Raw genomic sequence first — 26354 nt, forward strand, 5'->3', positions numbered from 1 at the left:
TCTATTATAATGCAAATGCTAGTAAATTATCTATATGCTAGTAAATCAATCTGCATCGACTACATAAAGAAGAAATTATGATAGCAATATAAAATTTATCCTCCCTTTTGTCAGTTACCCTCCCCTTTGTCAATTACTCATCAGAGGTAATAACACTTCCCTGGCCATTATATTACACATCATAATAATAACATTTCACTGGCCATAGTCATTATTAGTATTATTGTCAGTAGTATTTAATTAATTATTTAATTCATAAAATCGGGATTCGGAAAATCTGATTCAATCAATTATAAATGTTTGCATCCTACTGGTAGAAAAAGTAAATCAATAACGTCGAAATCATTCATAAATACGACCTTTATGTTTTGATTCAAGTTTAAGACCTAATAAAAATTATTAATACAGGGTAATTATGCAGGTGTCTGTCATTATGGATCTGTCATTATATTAGAAAGCTTTAAGAATATTTATTCAAATTGTTTCTATAAAAGAAACGTCAACTTCACAAACATTTCAAATTAATGCATGTAAAACTCTCATACATGGTGATATTCTAGCGTGTACCTGCTTTAATAAAACAGTATGAATAGTGTCCAATTATCACTGAGCAACATCTCTAAATAAGAACTCGGGTACAAATATAAAACCGGTTTTCACAAATACCCATTATCACGATGAAAATATGTATGATCCAAAGCTGGAGTCAGGGGTTAATTTTTTTCTTCACATTCATGTTCCCAGAAATCTGTTTGGGAAATCAGAATGAAATTAATTTTCCTAACTCAATGCACGGACTGTTAATGTAATATGATTTATGTAAGTTCTTCTACTTCTTCATCAAGCCCAAATTCTTGATAGCTTTATACTGGTCAGGTATTTCCATGAGAGCACTGAGAGCGAATGCGGCCTGGGGATTCCTGGATTTTGACATTATCTCGTAAAAATTGACAAATTGAAAATTGTCAAATCTCCTTTCTGGCAATCGGTCGTCAAATTCGTCCATCGATTCCCACGGACCGTCGCCCACGCCTATCATGATGATCGACAGTGGGTATTCGGAAGCATTCTCTATCGATTTCCTGGTCTCCTCTTCATTACTGACCTGGCCGTCGGCAACGATCACCAGAATATGGTACTGTGGAATAATAATAATAATAATAATAATAATATATTTTCAGCCCTAAATAAAGAACAGTTTGTGCAAGTTCAGAGTATGCAGTTTTCAAATTAACTGATTAAGAAACCAATTCATAGATTTGTCGATGCATTTGCATGAGTGAGAAGAAGAAGGGAGAAAAGAAAGAGAGAGAATGCGAAAGGAAGGGAGGATGAAAATGACTTACCATATTACCTGAATGTTGGACAATTTCAACAGCTTTGTTAATTAAAGGGGCAAAGTTTGTTGGTCCACCTAGCCGTACCTTGGGTGTTACTTTCTCATATACCTCCAGTACCTCCATAAAACCTCTGCACTCTCCCTGAAAAAAGAAATTCACGAGAAACTTGTACTATAAGTGAACAATAGAGAGAATAATTGGCAATTTTTTTTTTCTTTCTTCTTTTCTATATTTTCATATGTGAAATATTTATCTTTAAATAAAACTTCCCATCATGCCATGCAACTCTTGATTATGTATGCTTTACCACCTGCAGAAACACAAAATTAATACTCTGTGAGGTAAAACAAATAAATGAAACTGCCTTACTTTACAGACATGGAAATGTATTCTTTGATAAAGAAGGTTGACCAGATCCCGTTTGCATCTCTCCTAAGTTATTTCCCCTTTCTTCCTTGACAATAACGTTAAACCCGCTGCGATGCATAGATGAATCGGACTCGCACTGTTTTCAGATATGGTCACAAAGTGTACAAAATGACAAAGATAATTTAGTCTGACATATGAGGTCAGTAGTGAAAGGGGTCACTTTAGCGACAATGGGAATTAGCATTACAGACACCACCACCCCCGGGTCACTTTAGCGTAAATGGAAATTTAACATGGAGAAAAATCGTGGGTCACTTTAGCGACAAGGGAAATTAACATGGGAATAAATCGTGGGTCTGTCTAGCGACAAGGGAAATTAACATGGAGAAAAACCCTGGGTCACTCTAGCGACAATGGAAATTGAATATGGGATTATTTTTTTAAAAAAAAATAAAATTTAAATTTAAATTTAAATTTAAATTTAGGCAATTGAAAAGTCATTCTTTTTTCGAGAAATATGGGTGGCCCTGAAAAGGGCCTTTGGGTTTATGTTAATGTATTCATCAACATAAAGGGCACCGCATTGGTCTTCTTCTTGTCCTTAGGCTGCGTCTCACTGTTGGCCCGTAAATCAGCACTCTTCTGAGGCATCCTTGTCTTTCTAAGTAGATCCTACGTATCCACAGACTGGTGTTTGTCCTGTGGACAACGGTCCACTTGGATCGGACATACATGAGCATGTCCGTCCTAAACATCATGGAAGACACAAGGGTGGATGACTCAGCTGTGGTCCACATCTTGAAGCGACGAGAACAGGTGAATCAATGCAGTGAACTGCGCTTATTTATAGGTAGAGGTAGGATTGAAACGGATTGAGTTCATTCACCAATCCAAACACGCGTTACAAAATTCAGTCAGCTCGCATCCAATCCGAAGAGAACAGTCTGTGACGTCACGTGGTCTATATAGATTCGTTAGCGCTTGTGTGCAGTCAATCTATGCGACAGTGATTCAACATGACGGAAACTCAGAAAACGATCCATTGGGGTGCACCAGCAGGGGAGACTGCCCAAGGGAACCCGGACTTACTTTCAGAAGAGGTGAATTGGGATTTTGTGGATTTTCTCTCCTCGCAAGAATGTGTTCCGGAACCTTCGTTACCTTCTTCATTACCGCAAGTGGAGAATTTTAGACAGAGACAGAAAGAAGAATTGGAGAAATTTATACAACGACAAAAGGAAGCGGAACAAGCTTTTCTCCTACAGCAACAGCAGCAAGAAGAAGAGGTAAGAAAAAAACAACAGCAACAACAGCAAGAAGAAGTAGCAGCAAAGAAACAAGAGGGTGAAAATCAAACCGTCACGGTACTGTTGGACATTTTAGCGGAGTTAAGAAGTCTGAAACAAATGTATCAGACTTCTTTATTACGACCGAAGAGAATACGACCTTCCCGAGCTAAACACGTTAACCCTGTGACTAAGCCTACCGTACCACCCTTAGTGATTTCAACCCAATCATCATCATCATCATCATTACGCAGTCCAGAAGTAGGCCTTGGCCGTGGCAAAGGCTTAAGGCAGTTAAAGTTGATTGTTTAAACTCACCCCTACACCATAAAGAAAAAAAGGCCCTTTTCAGGGCCAGCCACATTTCTCGAAAAGAGATAGCCTTTCAATTTGCCAATAACTCAAAAAAAAAAACACCCATTTTACCCTTATAGTACGTGTCTGTGAATGAGTGCGTGAGTGTCCGTTCTTATTTTAAAATCATAACTCAAAGACACTTACCTTATATCATTAATTTATTCTTTTCTCCATTGTTACAATCCAATTCACAATTCAAAACATAACACTTTAATTGAAAGTTCATTGACTTCTTCTTTCTCCTTATTTAGTCTCTCTGTTTTTTAAATTTCGTCACCGTTACACTCTTTTCCTCTTCTTCCTCCTCACTTTCTTCCCTTCTTCTTTTCTTCTCCTGTTTCTTTTTCTTCACCTGTCTGCTTTCTTCCTCTGAAAAATCCCTCTCTTCTTCTGAAGAATTCCCCTTTTCTTCTGACTCCTCTTGTTTCTATTTTGGGCAATCTGGAGACCAATGTCCTTTTTCTTTACAATAATAACAGGTATCTTGACTTTTGTCTTTTTTAGTCCCTGTTTTTGTTCTTTTTTGACGGTCTGGACACTCTGAAGACCAATGCCCTTTCTTCCGACAGATATAGCAAGTATCTTGACTTTTATCTCGAAAGGAAGGAGAGTAGTCCGTAGGCTGGTCTGAAGAGAATTTTCTAATGACCCCTCACAAAGCTCTGACGAAACGTTCGATTTGGTTAGTCTCTTCCATCGTTGTGCTCGGCTTGAGAGTGAAATGAATAGTGAAACGACAAGACACACACCCTTTTATATACGCTGGTCTGCCATGACTATAAATTAGTCTATGGTGTTTAAACTTGAGTCATTTGACGTTTTGCACTCAAGATGAAACGATCCTATTCATTCGAGAAGAAAGAAGAAGAAGAAGAAGAAATTAAGACGCAGAAACGTGATCTATCGCCTCGTACCAGGACTGAAATCTTGGCACAAATTCATGCCAGTGATTTTGAAGAGGACATGAGTGAACCAGAATTTGAAACCTCTAAACCAAGTTCACCACTCTTAGTCAACCCTGAAAAGTACTATTCCATTCGAGAAACGGAAAAGCGCTCCTCTAGAAAATTTAGAACCACGGCTTACACCTACACGGTGAAGTTTAAAGATTTCAAGTCCGACGTACCATTGGAGAAAGCAGAAGGGTTTATCACCGAGATGTGGGATTCTTTGCTCACCTCACTCAAGCGACAATGTCAACCCAAAGAAGACGATCGCTTGACACTATCCATAGATCACGACAGCTTGAAATCCCCTGTTTGGATCGAGTTTAGCAGACCCGCAGAACTGACCCCTTCCAAACTCATGGACAAGATACAACACGTACAACAATCCAATGACCAGTTTGACATCACCGATGGTAAAGCCACACTGAAAATGGCTCACGTCTCTCTTCCTCAAGGGACAGGACGCAAAAAGGTCTTATTGGTGAACGACCTTCGCAGCACCATAAAGAGTCTCGTCCAAATTAACAACCCTCAAGACCAGATGTGCTTAGCCCGTGCCATCGTGCTGGGACGAACCTATGCCAACAAGAACGACACGGTAGAATGGAAAAGAGCCTGGAAAACTATTCAACGATCCGATCGAGCCAAACAACGAAATGAAGCTGAACTCCTGTTGAAACAAGCTGGCCTGTCCAAAGACACACCCTGTAGCATTCCTGAAATGCAAAAATTGCAAGATGTCCTAGCTCCACGCTACACCTTGAAAGTGCACCCTCAAGAAATGCGTGGACCTTTCTTGTTTCGAGGTCAAGATTTTAAGGACGGAAAATACATTCATGTTTATTATCACGATGACCATTTCGATACCATTACCACTATCACCGGATTCCTGGGATATGTTTATTATTGTGAGAAATGTGATTATGGTTATAACAATCGAGAGCAACACAAGCATTGTGGATGGAAATGCCCAGGATGTTTGGCCTCTCCACCCTGTCTGAGCGAAGAACCAGTGCCTTGTTCAACTTGTCTGCGCACGTTTGTCAGCCCTACCTGTTACCAACAACATCTGAAGACGCAAGGTTCACAGCAGAAATGTGCTTGTCAACTGCTGAGATTGTGCCCTACGTGTGGACAAGGCCTACGTGCCAATAATACCAAGGCACACGTATGTTCAGGAAAAAAAATGTCACATTTGTCATCACATCGTGGACTTGAAACACCAATGCTACGTGCAAAAATACCAACCCCAACCAGAGAAAGAGGATGGTCACAAGAAGAAAAGCAATTTCATCTTTTTCGATTTCGAATGCATGCAAGAGACTGGCATTCACATTCCTAATTTCTGCGTGGCTCATCGAGCGTGCGAGAAGTGCATTCAAGAACCTATCTTCAGTCATTGCCCTCACTGCAGCAAGATTCCCGGAGGGCGTGAAAAAATCTTTCGAGGACCGAACACGTTAGCCGATTTTGCCCAATGAGTCTTAGATCCCATCGACAAGACGTGGAGCCAAGAGGACATCGAACGTTACCGAGATTGTCATCGTCATGCCACAGTGATGGCTCACAATTTCTCCGGATACGATGGACAGTTTCTTCTCAGATACTATACGGAACAAGGCACCGAACGTCCTAAAGTCACTTTGAACGGAGCCAAAATCATTTTCATGCAAGTGGGACAAGTACAGTTTAAGATTCGATGAGTTACTTGGCCATGCCTTTGAGTCGAATGCCTAAAACGTTTGGAATGACAGAAATGGCTAAAGGGTACTTTCCACACTTTTCAATACGGAAGCCAATCAACATGCCGTTCTACCCCATTTGCCTGAGGCTCACTATTACGACCCCGACAACATGCATACCGAACAACGAGAAGATTTCTACGCTTGGTACCAGGCTCACGCCTCGGACCCTTTCGACTTTCAGGAAGAAATGTTAAAGTATTGTCGTTCCGACGTGGACATTTTACGACGTTGCTGTGGAAAATTTCGAGAACTGTTCATGGAACACGGAGGGGTCGATCCTTTGAAAGAAGCTTGCACCATTGCCAAAGCGTGTTCCTTAGTGTATCGACAACGATTCATGCCTGAAAACACTGTGGCTGTCATCAGTCCTCAAACGGCCCACTTTGTCAAACGCCAGTACTCGGTCAAAGCCCTACGTTGGTTACATTACTTGTGCGACAAGGAAGACAAATGGATTCAGCATGCCCGCAACGAAGGGGGTGAAAAGACCATCGGAACGTATTCGGTCGATGGCTGGGACTTAGAAAACCCCAGGATCGTGTATGAGTTTAACGGTTGCTTATTTCACGGATGTCCCGTCTGTTACCCTAATCGTAGCACTAAAAATCAGTTTTTGCAACGAACCATGGAAGACTTGTACCAGGACACTTGTCAGCGACGCTTGAAGTCAGAACAACAAGGATACCAAGTGGTGGAAATGTGGGAACACGAATACGATCACCGTTTGAAAACCGATCCCGAGTTTAAACGCCTCGTGGAAAGTTACCAGTTCATCGACCCGCTGAACCCGAGGGATAGTTTGTACGGAGGAAGGACCAATGCCACCTGTTTGCTGTACCAAGCCGACGAAGAGAAAGGAGAAGAAAACAAATACTTGGACGTGTGTTCGCTGTATCCCTACGTGTGCAAATATAGTCGCTTTCCTACAGGGCACCCGCAATTGTTAACGGAACACATCGACCTGAAAAACATTCGACAATACGAAGGCTTGATCAAGTGTAAAGTTTTGCCTCCCACGAACCTATACCATCCCGTCTTACCTCACCATTGTCAAGGCAAACTGATGTTTCCCTTGTGCCGTACTTGTGCCGAAACGTGCAACCAAGATCAGCCTTGCCATCACAGCCAGGAAGAACGGGCCTTGACGGGAACCTGGGTCAGCGTAGAATTGTTCAAAGCTCTGGACATGGGATACCAACTGTTAGAAGTGTACGAAATTTGCCACTTTCCCAAGACACAACAGTACCACAAGGGTGACCCTACTCAGAAAGGCATTTTCGCCGACTACGTGGATGCCTTTTTGAAACTGAAACAAGAAGCCAGCGGCTATCCTTCCTGGTGTCACACTCCCGAAGACCAAATACAATTCAAAGAGAAATACTATGAACAAGAAGGTATCTCTTCAGACCACATCGAGAAAAACGAAGGCAGGCGATCGTTTGCCAAAGTGATGTTAAATTGCTTGTGGGGTAAAATGGCACAACGACCGTGTTTACCCAAGACGGAATATTTGACAGAACCTTCCCGCTACTTCCAGATGATTCACGACAAAACCAAATACATGAAACACGTGGACGTCGTTCGCGAGGATTTGATCTTGGTCAATTACGAAGAAGATCTGGACTTTGTACAAGACGACCCTTTTGGAAATGTCATCATTGCGGCTTACGTGACAGCCCATGCTCGCTTAAAATTGTACGAAGCTTTAGAACTGTTAGGGGAACGCGTCCTGTACTTTGACACGGACAGTTGCATTTACATCCATCACCCGATTCAACATCACCCTGACATCGAAGGAGACCGTTTAGGAGCCTGGACAGACGAGCATCCCGACGACAAGATTCTAAGTTTCGTCAGTGACGGTCCCAAAAATTACGGCTACGAATACCGTGACAAAAAAAGAGAAGTGCACACGACGTGCAAAGTGAAAGGACTGACTCTGAATTATCGTACCAGTCGAGTGGTGAACTTTGGGGTATTGAAAGAAGCCTTGCAATCGGGAGAAAATGGAAACTTTAAAGTGACCACTCACCAACCCAACAAGATTGTACGTTTACCCACTCACCACATCGTCAGTCGGCCCTTGGAAAAAGTCTATCAAATCGTGTACCAGAAGCGAGTGAGACTTCCCAATACGTTGCCGTATGGACACGTCGGTATTGGTCTGTATATAAAAAGGAACTCTAGGCAAGATAGATAGTTCATTGGGACTACCAAGACCGAGCGAACAAGATGAATACTTTCAGAGAAACACAGAACAAGTTGTTTAGAAAGGCACAATTCAAGTGTGAGGCTTCGGAAGTGGAATGCGATTGTGAACCTTGCGATGGGTACGATGCTGTACGTTGTGACCTTAGCGATGCCTTAAAACATCATGGGAACTTTAGTGTCACTACCCCTATCATGGAAAGGGATGCTGTGCGTTTCAAACCTGAGGGATGCGAAAGTGATGCCGCTCGTCCTCTTGGACATTTTACTGGGTTTCGTTTCAAAGGGGAATGTTCACCTTCACGTCTAGCTCCCTACGGATGTCATCCAGCCCTGAGCAAACTCCTGCCCATGTCACTCAACCCTCATCGAAACGAACCTGTGAAAGACGAATATTCGTTTCCTGTGCGTTTGTCGGAATACTGCGACTTTGAAAATCGTCTTCAATCGTTCAAAGGAAAATGACCTAAGTATCTGGGAGGACCGACCCCCGAAGAATTAGCCAGAGCCGGATTTTTCTACTTGGGCGAAGGAGATAAAGTCAAGTGCTTCAGTTGCGGTGTGTCACTTCACCACTGGGAACCGCAAAATTCGGCCTACGTAGAACATGCTCGATGGTCACCGAATTGTCATTACTTACCCTTAGTGGGACCAAGACATTGAAGTAACTTCTTACCATAATCTGTTCATGGATACTTTACAAGAGAACATTCGTGCTTTGCCTGTGGAGTTGAGAGAACGCATTTACCGAGAACTGGTCAAAATACAAGTGAAACGTAAAGAACAATTGCATCCGTTACGTCACCGGTGTTTGAACCACTGGTACCTTCAGGCTATACAAGGACTGATTGAGTTGAAAGTGTTCCATTGGACAGACATTGATCAACGACCCCTGGTTTTAAAAAGGAATGGTTCGGTATGGACGATTCTATCTACTACATTGTAAACGTACTGCATCGAATTCCAGAGGAAGAGTTAACGAATTACCAACATCTTGTACACAATGTCAACTTGGTGAAAGAAGAAACTTCTGAACGAATTGTAACGTGTAAGTTAGTAACTAAACGATTTAGATTCGACAATGAATTGAAACCATGTCTGTGCAAACAGTACATGTCTTGTGTCAGACCAAAGAGGATTTAGTATGACCTATTCATGGATACTTTGCTAGAGAACATTCGTGCTTTGCCTGTAGAGTTGAGAGAACGCATTTACCGAGAACTGATCAAAATACAAGTGAAACGCAAACTCAAAGTGATTCATCCGTTTTTAAATTATGCTCTGTTCCAAAGTACAAGAAGACTGATTATGAGTGGACATTACATTAGGCACAAAGTTAAACGAGGCTATTGGCCACCACCCAACGATTCCAAAAACAGTGCATATACTTATGGATACTTTACAAGAGAACATTTTGGGCTTCCCTGAGGAGTTGAGAGAAAGGATTTATCGAGAACTGGTGAAAATACAAGTGAAACGTAAAGAACAATTGCATCCGTTACGTCACCAGATCTTTAACCACTGGTACCTGAATGGTATAAGAAAACTGATTCGTCAGAAATTGTTTCAGTGGTCAGACATTGTTCAAAACTTTAAGGTCGCAAATGATGTACATGTTCATAATTTTGGTTACTTCGACATTCACTTACTGCAACGTATTGAGGAAGACGAGTTAAGGATTACCAACATTTGTTATGTGGAATCTGCTTAGCGGAAGACGAAACTTCTAAACGAACTCTGACGTTTCGGTTACAGTATGTAACATTTAAATTCCCTACTGGAGAACGAAGATCTTTGGCAAGAAAGTACGTGTATTGCATCCGAAAAAAAGAGAATATAAAAACAGGCTGCCATGCCACGACTTATGTCACATGTCATTGAACAGATTCCGTGGAAGGAACTCAATGACCATATTCAAACCGTGGATCATTACCATCGATTATTACAAGAACTGTATGCATTCAATTTGGGACGACAAGTGGTGTGTGTCTTAGTGACTTGTTTTCTGGGATTTCGTTTACCAGCCGATTCTTTGTGGACTCTTTACGATCAGTACTTACCACCTCAATGGCCTTAAATGGTCACGAAAAACTCCTTTTGCTCAAAGCCTTGCGTTTTCATCTGAATACTTCTCGACCTCAACAGGAAAAAAAGATTCGTCAACTTTTAGCTACCCAAAACGTGTATGACGATGTGTGTGTAGCTTGTGACTTACATCCCCATTGGACAGATGTCCGTGCCTGGAAAGAATGGGGTTTTGAGGCTTGGACCCAAGAGGTGGCCCAGTATGTACGAGAGTTATTCAAGGAAAAAAGTTACTTTTCAACCCGTGTTAGTGACGGTGCCAGAAGAACCCGTCACCCAGGACGGGACTGTCGTGGACAGACCTGAAAGACCCTTTCGGGAGGACACTTGTGTGATCTTACCCCTTACTATAGAACTGGTTAGAACTTTACCCAAAACATGTTGTTGTACAGACATTTGTTTTTATTCCACGTTAATGGTTATCATGTGCCTTTTATTCTTGTACTTAAGCCTTTGGCTTTTATGTATTTTTGTCTTTCGTATTCATGTTTGAAAAAAAACATTCAATAAACGTGTTCTGAAAAAGTATATAAACTCTTGTCTTGTTTGTTTTCGTGTCACAAGTGACATTTCTCACACAATGGCTACCTCTGCTGTCTCTGCTCCTTCTTCCTCTACTGTCAAAGTCATCGACGAACACTTAGATCGTGCCAGTTGGGAGGCTTTGTATCTTCGCCATCCCTTTAACATGCTCATTGCTGGACCTAGCGGTTCAGGCAAAACCGAATTCGTCAAACGTTTGATCGAACATAAACATCATTTGATCGATCGGCCACCTCAGCGGATCGTGTAGTGTTACAAAGAGTGGCAATCGGCGTACAGCCTCTTGCGAGAAAGTCAAGGCGATTCCATCGTGTTTGTGGAAGGCATTCCTAAAGAAGACGGCGGCATCGTCTCTGACTCCCGTCAAACCCATTTGGTCATTTTCGACGACATGTTAGGAGAAGACGAAGAAGAAATTAAACTGTGGTTCACGCGCAAAGGGCATCACCTTAATGCCAGTGTCGTTTACATCACCCAAAATTTGTTTCAACAAAGTAAAGCCCATCGCACCATCAGTCTCAATGCGCATTACGTGGTCTTGTTTAAAAGCCCTCGAGATAAATCGCAAGTGCAAGTCTTAGCCAAACAGTTAGGAACGCCATGGCTGACTCAGGCGTACGACGATGCCACTCAAACTCCACACGCCTATTTACTCGTCGATTTGAAACCTACGACTCCCGAGGATTTGCGATTTCGTACCCACTTGTTTCACCACTGGTGCCAAGACGGAGGGCCTGTCCTGTACACGTCTCCGTCCTCGACTTCATTTCACTCTACATAAAAAAATCTATAAAAACCTCAGACCTTTTTCGTCTGTCTCACACAGTGTGAACATGACGTCCCTTCAGTCGCATCTTCCCGTCAAATTGATTCGTGCCTTGTATGGCATCAGTCGAGAAAAAAATCCACAAACACGAGCTCGTGTCTTAGAAGCTAGTCTCAAAGAAGTCTTACGATGGTTCACGGTGACGGCACGTCAAATACTCCAAGGAATCATTCAGATTCCTCATCAAACCAAACGCTTTTTCGATCGAAACAAAGTCGCTTTGACCCAACTGGCCGATCCCCGCATCGACACTCAAACCAAAAAACAAATCATTTTGAAACCTGGAGGGAGCGGTACTCTAGGAGGGGTCATCATTCGCTCTCTCTTAAGATGGGATCCTAATGCCCCCAAAGTTATACCCAAGAAAAAAGTCTAACGAAGCCCCAAGAAGAAAAAGACCAAGTCCCCAAGAAGAACTTCTCCAGTGGCGGGACCCTTCACTGATCAGACACCACCACCCCGGAAAAAGAAAAGAAGCTCCCAGAAAAAGAAACAGAGAAAAAGTCCACAGAAAAAGAAAAGCCCACAGAAGAAAACTAGTCGCAAGAGAGGCACTTCGGCCAGGACGCAACCTTACACTCGCAAACCACGATCTGTCACGGCAGTGACTGCGTCTCCGGCATCCTCACGTTCATCCACTTCTCCGTTGATGACACCAAGAACTGAAGAGTACTTGGAGACGTTGATTACACCAAGAACTTCTCCGTTAATGACCCCCAAAAGAACTTCCCCAGTGGCAGGACCCTCCAATTTAGTGGCAGTGGCTGCTGCTCACAAAGTATCTTCTCCCAAAATCAAAGTCCAAGAAAGATCGGGCATGTTACAAAGTTTACTGGATTTGTCCAAGCAAGAACTGGCTCGATTTAGTCCGTTACGTACCCCTGCACGACGTGTCATGCCTGTCCTCAAACTGATACGACGTAAAGACAATCAGTGGCGACGCGTTCCAGTATAAAAAAGGCGTGTGATCAAGTAGGGTATCAGTGTTTTTTTGGTGCTCCTGAAGACTCAAAGATGTCACCCTCCAGAAAACCCCAAGTAAAGAAAAGGAAAGGACTGCCACCACGTTTAGTCAAACATGGGGTCATGTTATCTGTACTGTCCAAAGCTTCTCCACCTCTACGAAAACAACTCATTCAATCGGCCTCCAAAGAGGTCATCGATATCGTGTGCGAATGTTGTTTGAACGTCTTGAAAGGCACTATCCTTTTGTCCAAACACCAGAAACAATGCTTAGGCAAACATCGTCACGTTCTTCGCTAAATGGTTCAAAAGAAAATTCCCATTCGTCAAAAAAAGAAGAAGTTGGTCCAACGTGGAGGTATTTTACCCCTCTTGTTAGGTCCCATACTGAAAGGAGTCTTGGGAACCATGTTGGGAGGACTGGTGGGAGCAAGATAAAAAGGCCCTCGGAAGTCCCAGATCTCAGAATCGACCCCTGACAACCCTATGGAAGGACGAAAACTAGCTTTAGTGCCTTACAAACGATGGATGGAATACCATCGGTGGCAAGAACAACGCACCCGCATTTACCTCCCAATCCCCATTTGAGCGAGATGTCCCAGTTACAACACGAATTGCAGTCCTTGATGGATCGCCAAGATTTGTCCGAAACAGAAAAATCGCAAAAGTACGGTCAACTCTTGCAACGACTGCAACTCTTTCACCAGAAAGCTTTAGACGAAACAGCTCTACCCACTCTGAAAGATTTTAAGAGCTTGATGAAAAGTCCAGCACCATCAGAGCTTGATGAAAAGTCCAGCACCATCACCAGTACCAGTACCATCACTATCAGTGACCAAGACAGAAAAAGGAAAAGAAGAAGAAGAAGAAGGGTTTCAAACTCCACCAGAAAAAGTACGCAAGTTAACAACACCACCTACCTCCAGAATTGGATGGATTAAAAAGATGATGGCCACCCCTTCTTCATCACAAGAGAAAAAGAAAGTGAAGACAGAAGTGAAACAAGAACCGATATCCCCCGCTCAGACATCCTCCTCTTTAACACCTATTGCCGGTCGCACACGCAAAGCATTGCAATCCAAGAAAATACCCCAAGAGAAAAAGAGTAGCATCCTCCAAGAGTGGGTGCCTTATTAACACACCAACCAACACAAAAAAAATGGAAAAAGTCTTAGCCAGCATTTACTACGATCCCTCGCATCCTGCAGGTTACGCAGGAGTTCAAAAATTGTATCGTGCTGCCAAAACGCGACTGAAAAGTCTCCGTTTACCTCAAGTGCAACGATGGTTACAAGAACAAGCTACCTACACTTTACACAAACCCATTCGACGCAAGTTTGCCAGAAGTCGCACCCGAGTGGAAGGCAACGATCATCAATGGCAAGCCGATTTAGCCGATGTCTCTCATTTGGCCAGCTACAATCGTGGCTACAAATATTTGTTTTGTGTCATCGACGTCTTTTCCAAATTTGCTTGGGTCGTGCCCTTGACTTCCAAATCGAGCAGCGAGTTAGTGCGAGCCCTGCAACGGGTGTTGAAACAAAGCGGTCGTCACCCTCTTCGATGGCAAACGGACAAAGGCACCGAATTTCTGAACCAAGCTTTCCAAAAAGAATTAAAGAAACGTGACATTCATTTTTTTACCACCGAGAATCCCGAAACCAAAGCCAGCATCGTGGAACGTTTTCAACGCACTTTCAAAGAACGCATGTGGAAATATTTTACGCATCACCACACTCTGAAGTACATCGACATCTTACCGCACCTGGTGCAAGCGTACAACCAATCTTACCATCGAAGCATCGGACGTGCCCCGCAAGACGTGACTCCCGACAACGAAGTGTTGGTGTTTGAGCGCCTGTTCGGTACGTCCCCGACGAGGGCTATCCCCAAGAAAAGTGGAGAGTTGACCGTAGGAGATTGGGTGCGCATTGGCAAAACCAAACGCACTTTCGACAAAGGTTACTTACCTAACTGGACGACCGAATTGTTTCGCGTCACTGGACGAGTGCATGCCAAATCTTCGTGGTGTATTGTGTCATCGGGGCAGCCATTGCCAACTTGAGTTTGCAACAAGGAGACAAACAATTGTGGACCATTTTATTGAGCAGTTGCATCGGTTACCTGCTTCCCAATCCCTCCCTGAAATTCTCTTCCAACGGGAACCTTGTGTCCAGTGCCAGTGTCAGTCACCACTCCAACCACAATCAGAACCCCATTTTAGACGGAGACACGCCTCTGACGTCCAGTAACCCTCGGACAGCCACAGAACTCTGGAATTATGAGTCACCAAAACCAATCTTACTTAACCTTACCCAGTGACAGTTCCATGGAGGTGTTTCCCCACAACACGTTGTGCTGTTACACGGCCAAATTACCTCAGGCCATCCCCTTAGATCACGAAGCCCATTGGGAAGTGGCTTTAGTAGAAATCATTCACCCGACCCAAGTCCTCAATGTCCTTCCCAATCAAAATTTTTTTGATGTGGAAGTTCATGACGAGCAAATGCAACAGTGGATGGATAGCAATGTCAAATATGACAAGAAAACCCGTACACAAAAGTACACCACCTATCACTTGTTCATTCCTCCAGGCTATTATTTTAGTGGTCAACATTTGGTCAGCACCATAGCCACCAGGTTTAATGGCGTGTTTCTGAAAGCTTTGGAACATATCAACAAAAGTGTCACCATGGAGTACCACAGAGCAGCTCGTCGCTTCTCGATGAAATTTGAACGAAGTAAAATCATGTCCATTTTATTTTGTCCTGAATTGTATGACATGTTGGGCGGAGACATGAACATGAGAATGGTCATGCTCAAGAAAAACGAATTACCCATCGTTTACGACAACGAGTCGTTTAGCAAGTTATTTCGTACCCCGGTAGAACTGAACCAAGGACTGAATTTGATGTTCGTGTATTCCGATGTGGTGGAATACAACGTGGTGGGACACACCTCCGTACCGTTACTACGTGTCATTCCTTTCAAAGTGGATTCTGCCACGAACGCTGACGAGGAAGGTGGAAACACTTACCACGTCCACCGCGAATTTGTACATCCTCACTATTTGCCTGTCAGCAAGTCGTATTTGGACACTGTCAACATTACTATAAAAGGAGATTTGGGACAAAATATTCCATTCACCAAAGGGAAAGTCACGGTGAAACTCCATTTTAGAAAACGGTTCTCTCACGACTCGTAAGTCATGTATCCAGTGTACCGAGGGGTTGCACGACAACGAGGACACGGTTTAGGAGATATGTTAAAATCGGCCTTTCGTTTGGTGGCCCCGGTGTTGAAAACGATGGTGACACGCGGATTGCACGCCTTGAAAGATGCGGCACTGACGCAAGGCAAAGAATTTCTCCAAAATGTCATCATCGACAAACAAAACCCTAAAGAAGCTTCATGAGGGCAGGCAAAAATGTCTTGCTGCAAACGGGCAAAGACATTTTAGGCCGACGAGACACACCTATAAATGCCCTGCACGCTACCGAGTCAGGCATTCAGCAAGGACAAGGCAGAAAGAGACGACGAAGAAAACACCCTTTCACCAGACTTCAAGCGAGAAAGGCCAAGAAAAGAAGAACCGTTCGAGACTTAGACGTTTTCGATTATTGAGAAAAGAGACAAAAAAATGATGCACCGAGAATCTTGCGCTTGTTCCAAGACGGAACTAGACCTGTTTGCCATGCCCCCCACCATGATGACGATGCAAGAATCCCAATGGGTGGAATTTCACCCCGTCTCCTCACTGACCGATTCCGCTCCCATCGAGTTTGAAATCAAAGGACAGCCCGAAGATTACATCGATCTGAATAGCAGTTACTTGTAGCTGAAAGTCAAAATTCTAGATAAGACTGGAGGTCCTATAGACGATGAAGCAGTAGCTCCCGTCAACAATTACATGCATTCCTTGTTCAGTGGAGTGGACTTGTACTTGAATAACAAACGGGTCAGTAGCAGCATGGATACTTACCCTTATCGTGCCTACCTGGAAAATCTCTTGACGTACGGAATAGATGCCAAGAACACTCATCTCAATGCCTGTGTGGTATGGGAAGCTGACGAACCTACCAAGTTTGAAATATTGGAAACTGATGAAAAGAAAGACAACAATGATGGATTTGTAGAACGAAGAAAGAGAATCACGGGAGTCGACAAAAGTTTAGAACTGATGGATCGTTTGCATTTGGACATGTGGTTGCAAGAAAAGTATTTGCTGAACGGGGTGGATGTCCGCCTGAGACTGAATCGAAGCAATACCGCTTTCCATTTATTGGCTGATAGTGACGGTTACAAAACCAAAATCCAAGAAGCCAGACTCTACGTCCGCCGTGTGGAAGTGTTACCTAAAATGGGAAACGACATCAGTCAGACGTTGAGCAGAACGACCGCCAAGTATCCCATACGACGCGTGGAAGTGAAAACCTTCACCATTCCCAAGGGACAGCGATCCATGATCGAAGATCATCTGTTCCAATGACAGTTACCCAAACGTTTGATCGTTGGTATCGTCGAGAATACAGCCTTCAACGGAGCTGCCGAAAAAAATCCTTTCTACTTTCAACACTTTAGCGTGTCCAAAATCGAAGTCAGTCGCGATGGCAAAACCTTGTGTACCCGACTTTTTGAACCTGACTTTACCGAGAAGAATTACTTGAGATCGTACTTGTCCTTGTACGAAGCCACCGGACAGTTAGGAACCAATACCAGTCACGGTATTACGTACGAGGATTATGCAGGAGGCTACGCTTTGTGGGCTTTTGATTTCACTCCAGACCAAGGCAGCGACGAGGGACATTTCCACCCTATAAAATCCGGCCAGATTCGTGTGGAAATTCAGTTTAAAGACCGATACCCTGATGAAACGGTGAACGTCATCCTGTATGCAGAATTCGATAATACCATAGAAATCAACAGTTTGAGAGAAGTTATTCTAGATTACTAGAAACCATGGAAGACTGTTATCCCTCTTTACCTAGTGGAGAAACTTTGGACATGAAATGTGAGGAGACCGTGGAAAAAGAAGAAGTGTTCATGATGAAGTCAAGATGGCCAGAACAAGAAGCCCATTTAGTCTCCTGTTTTGCCAAACACTTGGTGGAAAAAATGGCGGAATTGATCAAGAAAAATTGTTATGGATGTCAAAACGATCATCCCAGTCAAATTCAACACGATAAATGCCTGATGCTGAGTCAAGAAGAAAAATTGGACGAGTATCTGGACGAGGCTTGGAGTCTCATCTCGGACAAAGACGTGTTGCACCAGTGGTATAAAGACTTGCGTGAACATTCTTGTCCACCATTAACCACTCAAGAGATCCATCGTATCGAAGCTCTCCTGAATCAGAGTGAGGAGACGAAACGAAGAAACGGTTATTCGTCAGACATTTTCAAGCAAAAAGTCAGGATCGAATTGACGACTTATTATTACCTGTGAAGAAGAAAAAAAACACACAAATCAATGGACACCTGGGAACTTTATTACCTTTTGAACCACAGTTCGTATACGGCTTCTTGGAATCCTGTCGTCTGTGCTAAAGATGAACTCCCTCATCGCAAACCTCAAGACCATCTAGCTTACGTGATCAACACGGACGACAGTCATCTCCCAGGAACCCACTGGGTAGCCGTCTACTTTCCTCAAGAAGGATGTGTGGAATATTTCGATTCGTACGGATTGCCCCCTTTGGAAGACGATATCATTGACTTTATGAGAAGAAATGCTCAGACCACCCGATTCAATAATGTAAAATTACAAGGCACAGATTCCTTGGTGTGTGGACAGTACTGTGTGTATTTTCTGCATCATCGCAGCCTGGCCTATTCCTTAGAACATTTAGTGACTCATTTTTATCCTCGTTCTTCTTCTAGAAACGATGTGAATGTAGATCGATGGTTTTGTGACCATTATGCTTATCTTTTGTCTCAAGATAGGAAACGTAGTGTCCATCAATGGCCTAATGATTTCCAACAGTGGAAATCACAATTTCATTCACAACGTTGTCAGCCCTGTTTAAAGTAGATTGTATTTGAAGAAAAAAAATGTTTGATGTTATCATGTTGGATTATTGTTTAAAATATGTTAGAGTTGTTGTTTAGTGTTAAGTGATTTTTGAATAAAAAATGTTGTGTTTTGAAAAAAAATGCCTTTGTGGTTTGTTTAGCTATAAGAATGTTGGATTGATGCTCTTTAATTTCTTACTATCCCTGTCATGACACTCATTGAACGTTGCGACTCGAAAACCGTGTGGGGATGTTTTCCTTCACGTCCGCGCTTTGACTTTAAGAACCGGGTTGTTTCCAGTCTAACCATCCATTGTCGACTCATCCTCCTACGAAGATGTGCTCCTAACTAGCTAAGCTCAACGAAGCCTACGTGAATTTGCATAGGGTCAGACACAGTCTGATACCGAAGCCAGAAGAAATAGAGAATGTGAGAATGTTAAAAGTCACTGAAGACCTGATAGAAGAGCTCTTCAGAGAAGAAATGAACAGGGAGAAAGAAGAATGGACAGAGAAGTACAGACTTCAGAGACAGCAGCAACAGCAGCAACAGCAGCAGCAACAACAGCAGCAGCAGCAGCAACCTGAAGCTGACAGAGGCTTTGTCGATTGTCGTATCGACACCAAAGAGTTCTTCTTCTCTTTCCGAAGAAGCAGACCTATCGCCAGAAAGTCTATCCTCAGAGGACATCTCATTCTTAGAAACTAAAAAAAGATTGCCATAGCAAACAAAAAAACAGCCCTTTTCAGGGCTACCCCAATACTCTAGGAAAGAAATAACCATCAATTTGCCAATGTGTGTAGGTAGAGTAGTGTGAATATAAACACTAACTCTTTTTAAAAAAATGTGAGGGTATGTGTTTGTGTATAGGATTGTGTGTTTGTAAGTGCTCACGTAAGTTGGTATGGATAGTAGATTAAAATAATGTTTTTTTGGTGTTTGAGGTGTAGATTTGGGGTTAGATTGAATTGCTTTGCGTATGTAAATAGTCTATTGAAGTGATTTATAAAAAAATTTTAAAATAGTGATGGGTAGCATAAAAAAGTGAGTGAGTGTTTCTTTTAGGTCCGCGGGTTGTTTTTTTTTTTTGGTCATGATCTAGGTAAGATCAATTTTATGTTTTTTAGGGGGATGTTTTCCATCACGTCCGCGCTTTCAGTATAAAACTAACAGTGTTGGCCATTGGAGCCCATGATTCTGATATCTGGGCTTTGCAGTGTTCTAGGTATTGTAATATGTCTCTCCACCTTTTTTTGCCATTGGTATAGGTGTCTGCCCTTGATGCTGTTGTCCCATGTTTGTTGCCATTTATGGTTGATTTTCTGAGTTATTTGACTATATATTTCTGTAACGCTATATTGCATGGTCAGATAGGTATTTTTTGTGAGGCTGGATTTTGCACTTAGGTCTGCTTTATCATTTCCTGGTAGGTTAATGTGTGAGGGTACCCACAGGAATGTTAGTTTCTGTTGTTTGGTATCTATTTCCCTTATTGTTTGTAGCGCTTTTTCCATGAGATTTGCTCTACTTTTGGAAATACCAGATTCTAGTGATTTAAGTACACTGAGGGAGTCGGTGATGATTACGTGTTGTTTTGTGGTTGAAAGTGTAATCCAGTTTAGAGCCTCATTTATGGCCCAAAATTCAGCTGTGTAGATTGAGCAGTCGTCTGGGAGTCTTTCAGTTATTTCGATGTTATATTCTGGGATAACCACAGCTGCTCCCGTTCTTTTTAACTCTTGCGATTTGGAGCCATCTGTGTAGATTTTAACATGAGTCGGGTACTCTTCCGTTATGATCTTTTGTATTTCTGCTAAGAGTCCTATTGGGTTTTCGTTTTTGGATCCAATTTTTTGTGCTGTCAGGTTGATGTCTGGAGTCCTATTTTTCCATGGTGTTATGTCTATTAATTGGTGTTGTTCAGCTTGTAGTCCCCATTGTCCTATTTCGGTACAGAGCGTATGTACCTTATTGGCTGCCGGTGGATTTGGGACAAGTTTTGGCCTAAATGTTAGTCGGCATTTGGTGATTGTACTTTTGGTGGGGTTATTATCCGAGTGTATGGAGTTCCTGGTGGCATACCTAAGGGTTTGTTCCTCCCTTCTTAGGTATAGGGGTAAATCCCCTGTAAGGATTTGTAGTTCTTCTAGGGCAATGTTTGGAAGTGTTCCTGTGCAGAGCCTTAGTGCTTTATACTGTATGTTGTTTAGTTTGTGAAGTAGTTTTGTGCTTGCCGATGCATATACCTGGCAGCCATAGTCTAATTTGGATCTAATCAGTGACCTATATATCATTAACATACTTTGTTGATCTGCTCCCCATGTTGTTCCCTTTATGTTTTTAAGTAGATTTAGATCTTTATTGCATCTCTGTATGATGTTGGTAATATGAGATTGCCAGTTTAATTGTTCATCCAGCAACATTCCTAGAAAGTATGTATTTTTGACAAAGTTTATTGGTGTTTTTTGTAGATATAATTTAGGGTATGTTATTTTACACTTACTCGTTGGGGAAAAAAGCATTCCTACAGTTTTGGTTTTGGATATTTTGAAGCCCCAATTGTCAGCCCAGGTTCCTATCTTATCTAGGTTGAGTTGAATTTGTTTGATAATTTCTTGGCTGTTTGGGTTGCCTGCTTTCCAGATACCACTATCATCAGCAAATTGTGAAAGTTCCACTTGGTTGGTGTTGACGTATTTGCTGAGTTCATTGATCATGATGTTGAATAGAGTGGGGCTAATCACACTCCCTTGTGGTGTTCCATTTTCCAATGTGTGTTTTTCTGAGTGTGCATCCCCTACTCTTGTTTTAATCTGTCTTCCAGTTAGAAAGTTAGAGATCCAGCAGTGCATGCGTCCTGTAATACCATACTGGTTGAGTTTGGATACGAGTCCTTTGGTCCACACCATGTCAAAGGCTTTTTCTAGATCTAAGAAGATCGCAATAAGATGTCGGTCTTTCTTCCTTTTTGCATTGAAAGCAAGTTTGATGTTGGCTTCTAGCCGGATGAGTTGATCTATAGTAGATCGTCTAGGTCTAAATCCGCTTTGATTCTCTGATAATAATTTGTTTTGTTCTAGGTGGTGTTTTAATCGGTTATTTATCATAGTCTCCATAAGTTTACACAGGACCGCTAAAACCTTACTCAAGGGAAGCTTTGGAAGACATCTCAACAAAGGAATGGACAACCACACCCACTGTCCCCATTGCACCAGCACAGAGACCCTGGAACACGTTTTTAATCAGTGCACCTATTACCACTCGCACAGAATGGAATTTCAAAAACAACAAAAGAAAATCGGATCGCCCTACAAATATCCAGACTTCATAAATCCCAAAACAAACAGCAACAAAGACCTAACATACAAAAACATAATAACATACTTAAAACAAATAAACAAGTATGACAAGATATAACCCAATGAGTTGAAAGCATTAATTGCTAGCTGAAAAGCACACTCAAGGTTAAAAATACAAACAGGATAACACAAAATACAGGCTACCAAACACACATCAATAACGAGAACAGGTACCTTTGAGAAGTCCCCAGGACCTGATTACTCAGCAAAGGTGCCTCCATACTCGATATATAAAAAAGAATAACTAACTTTACAAACAATACAAATCTTTACAAAAAAAATAAAAAATTATTAAATAAAATAAAATAGCAATTTTAAAAAATAAAAACTAAAAATAAAATAAAATAAACTAACGAAAAGGGAAAGGGAAAAAAAAAAAAAAAAAAAAAAAACGAACAAAAAAAATATCTTTAAGAAAATGGGGAGACAGGCACCTTTCATAAGTCCACCCGGACCTGAGTATTCAGCAAAGGTGCCTGCACCCATAAAATTATTAAAATACATGCATGTACCAATCTTCCCTTCTCTACCTTCCAACTTTGCATGTATATATTCTGACTATAACATCTAAGGTCTGACAACAAGAACAGAATACATTAACTCCCTAAATTTAGATATATAAGGTGACATAAGCCCAGTCATCAGGACCCTCCGCACAAGGCGGAACTAAACTAAAGTCACAACAAAACTTATCATTAATAACACACTACACAGGGAGCACAGGACTTTTTCAGACCACGTGCTGACAATTTTAACTATTAAAAAAAAAAAAAATAAAAATAAAAAAAATAAAAAATAAAAAAAAATAAAAAATATTATTATTATATTAGAGTTTGAGGCACAATGATAATTAAGATAATGGTGTGTGGCAGTTGAGCAGAAGGGGACTCCAACAAGAAAAGACCAGCAACTCACAACAACGATGACAGAAAGAAGACACAGACATCGGTCAATTGCCTCAAAAGAAGCTCTCACATTGGCTATTAGAGGGCTCTTCAGACATACCAAATTTTTGTGGCCCTAATTCAATATGATCATTTTTGGACACCGCCATCAAAATTCAAAACTTAAAATTACAATACAAGAACTGAAAGTAACGGGTGACAAACACCTAATTGATTGGCATAATTTATGTTTTTTTTTTTTATATACATACACAAAAGTACACTCTGTACATAAACAAAAGAAAAGAAAACTGCTATAGGTTAACATAAACAAATCTAACAACTATCAAGATCAGGATAATTACAGTGGCTAACACGACATTGATATATTTAACGTCCATTAGTACAACTGGACTCGATTTGAACAATAGGCTTTGGCGTTTCTAACAACATGGACCTGTGACGTCGGGCTCCTCCTGGACTCATGCCTTCCCTCCTTTGCCACGGACAGACATTTTAATTAAGTAATGCGGTCATCGCATATAAACACGGGGATGTAGTGGCACCATTCCTACAAACCCGATCAAATAAATAGCCTGGTCATCAGGCATTAACAAGACGCAAAAGTACTAGTACGTAAGCGTCTATAATTCAATATTCATTCATTCATTGGAGCCCATCATTCATACATCATCATTTGAGAGTGAGGCAGCTGCAGCGCACGCTCCTTTACTAGCGAAAAAAAGAAACAACAAAAATACAAGATCAAGAGGAAAGAAGACTATCTATAACAAGAATAAACAGAAGAAAAGAAAGAAAAACAATATTTACATCAACTGGAAGACCAAAAACATCAAACGGAACCGAAGCTGACCCATAAAACAGAAACCATAGCAGGAAAACAGAGCAGCAGCATAGGAACAAAGGGATTCCATAGCGGCGTGCGCGGTAAGCACGCTAAACTGCCACACCACCAACAATAAGGTAGGGGGTTTATTTAAGCCAAACTAAACCTACGGGTAACATTGTGCCTTATAAAACCATTAAATAATCGAATTCTGAATACAGTTTTCTGAACATAGTAACTAATAACTACTAATACTCGAATAAATAATCCTAACCCCCACCCCTAATTTTACCTAACCCAACTTTTTCCCTGACTAATTTTAATAACTCCCGACCACAAACGGACTAATGCAGGCCCAAAACAGGAGCTAGGAACCACACTAGCAATTCCTGGTTGAGATCCTTGAGACAACTTGTTGTCAAAAGATTTCTCATCAAGGGCAGCAAACGACAAAGTAATTCCCTTTTTTTTTTCTTTCTTCTTTCTTTCTTGTTTCCTTTATACCTTTTAATAATACTAGACAGTTTCCTCTTTAATAATAACCAAACTACAACTGATTTACTATTTAATAATACATCAAACTAATCAGCAATTACCTAATTAAACTAAACTATCTAATTCATACACCAAATTCAAGTTTGAATATTAATTTCATGGTTTTACACATATAAACAACCACGGGCGGTACAACGCGAGTATCAAATTACTGAAACAACGCATTCCACTCCACTCGCAGACCGCCAGAATCTAACTAAACTAAACACTCGACGACCAATAGAAATCATCGTCTCAAACCGATATAGAAGACCACTTCTCCGCTAAATTAAAAAGCGCAAGCACTACATTAATCAAAAGCAAGTGCAGCTTACCCCGCTCAAACAAATCCGCGACCTAGTCTCCAATCAAACACAACCTAGCATCGCCCACTTCGGGTGATTAGTTAATTCCGCCAGTAAGATATATCGGAATCACTACATTAACCACAAAACAAGAAATAACCCCACGCACATAGAAAAATAAATAAATAAATAAATAAAATAAATAAATTAATAATAATAATAAACAAATATATAACTAAAAACCAGAAACATTAAAATACAATAAATAATTATAAACAGAATGATATAATAACAAGAGAACAACAAACAAGCAATAAATAAAAATAAATTCTCACATAAAATAAAAATAAACGGAAAAAAGGGGGAAACACAAAACAACATAAAATGGCCACTAAAATAAATAAAATAAGACTTGATGACCAAAAAAGACAGGAAAGAACAAAACAAATTAGGAGAAAACGAAAAATGGATAAAGATATAGATCAAATAAATAAAAGCGCAGACATCAGTCAAACGGAGGTACAAATGGGAATTTACCACAACAGCTTAGAATCCAGAGAAATAAACATCCAGGAACTACAAGTACATACAGACACACAGAGGGAAAAAAACCAAACAAGCAGAATCACTAGATCAACTATTAAAAAAAATGAAACACAAATCCAGACAATAGAGGATGCTATAAAAAGCAAAGTCACAAAGAATAAAAAACCAATTAAAACACAAACAGAATTAAACATACATCATAACGAACAGGGACAAACAACAAGCGTTAGTCCCACACCTACAACGACGGAAACACAACCAACCAGGAAAAAAAAAATAAACAATCTGAACTAAACACAAAACGGACTGCAATCTCAGAATCAACAACTCCCAAAACAACACTTACACAAAGCAAGGAAGTAACACCACCAATTAGGAAACAAAATAGCCCTAAAATAACATCAGCAATAACACCAACAAATAAACAAACAACAGCAGCAACACCTCAAAAACAAACAACAGAAGGCCAGAACACATCAACACCATATCTAACAACATCACCCACAACAGCACATCCGACAACAACACAAAAGAAATCTAAAATACCTACACCAATAAATACTAAAAAGAGAACAACTACAGGAATGACAACAATAACGACAACAGCCATCCCAATGATTGAACAACAAAGAATCATGGCAACAACAACACCAGGGACAACAGTCACATCAAAGACTAAACAACTCAACCCAGCAACAACACCCAAACAAGCAACAACAAAGAGAACAACACCAAGAACACCATCTACAACAAAGACTCCCCAAGAGATAAACATATCCACCACTACTATTAAACCTAATACTAATATTACCAAAGTAAACAAACCAAAAAACAACACAATACACAACAGTCAACAGGCAGGCCCTTCTACAAATATAACAACCAATGAGATGACAGTAACTGAAGAGGCATCCACGGAAGGGGACAAACTTAAACAAGACAGAGGAACAAGAACACCTAATTACACTATTCACAACAGTCAACAAGCTGGCCCCTCGATGCACATAACACCACAAGAACTGGAAGAAATCGAAAAAGCCATCAGAGAAGCAGATCAACTCGAACAGATGCCAGCCTATCACAACAATCTCCACAATGAGAATCACGAAGAAACATGCTCCAACAAAGGAAAAAGACCAATGAACAAAAAACAAATAATCAAAAAATCTGAACCACTTCAGCCACAAAAGGACAACCC

General features: G+C 41.3%; 1 protein-coding gene across 3 annotated transcripts in view; it reads right to left on the reverse strand.

Annotated features, from left to right (window-relative positions):
• Positions 1-455: 455 nt before the first annotated feature.
• Positions 456-26354, reverse strand: part of LOC149783437 (uncharacterized) — a 65607-nt gene continuing 39708 nt past the window's right edge. For all 3 annotated transcript variants that reach the window (XM_089931673.1, XM_089931674.1, XM_089931675.1), the window contains 2 exons: positions 1347-1481; positions 456-1138 (listed from right to left, as the gene is read on the reverse strand). In XM_089931673.1, coding sequence (XP_089787799.1) covers positions 830-1138; positions 1347-1481 — 444 coding nt within the window. In that variant the 3' untranslated portion in view covers positions 456-829. The remainder of the gene's footprint in view (positions 1139-1346; positions 1482-26354) is intronic.

Source organism: Sinohyriopsis cumingii, chromosome 14 (assembly GCF_028554795.1).
Source record: "Sinohyriopsis cumingii isolate HCF-2022 chromosome 14, ASM2855479v2, whole genome shotgun sequence".
Taxonomy (NCBI): Eukaryota; Metazoa; Mollusca; class Bivalvia; order Unionida; family Unionidae; genus Sinohyriopsis; species Sinohyriopsis cumingii.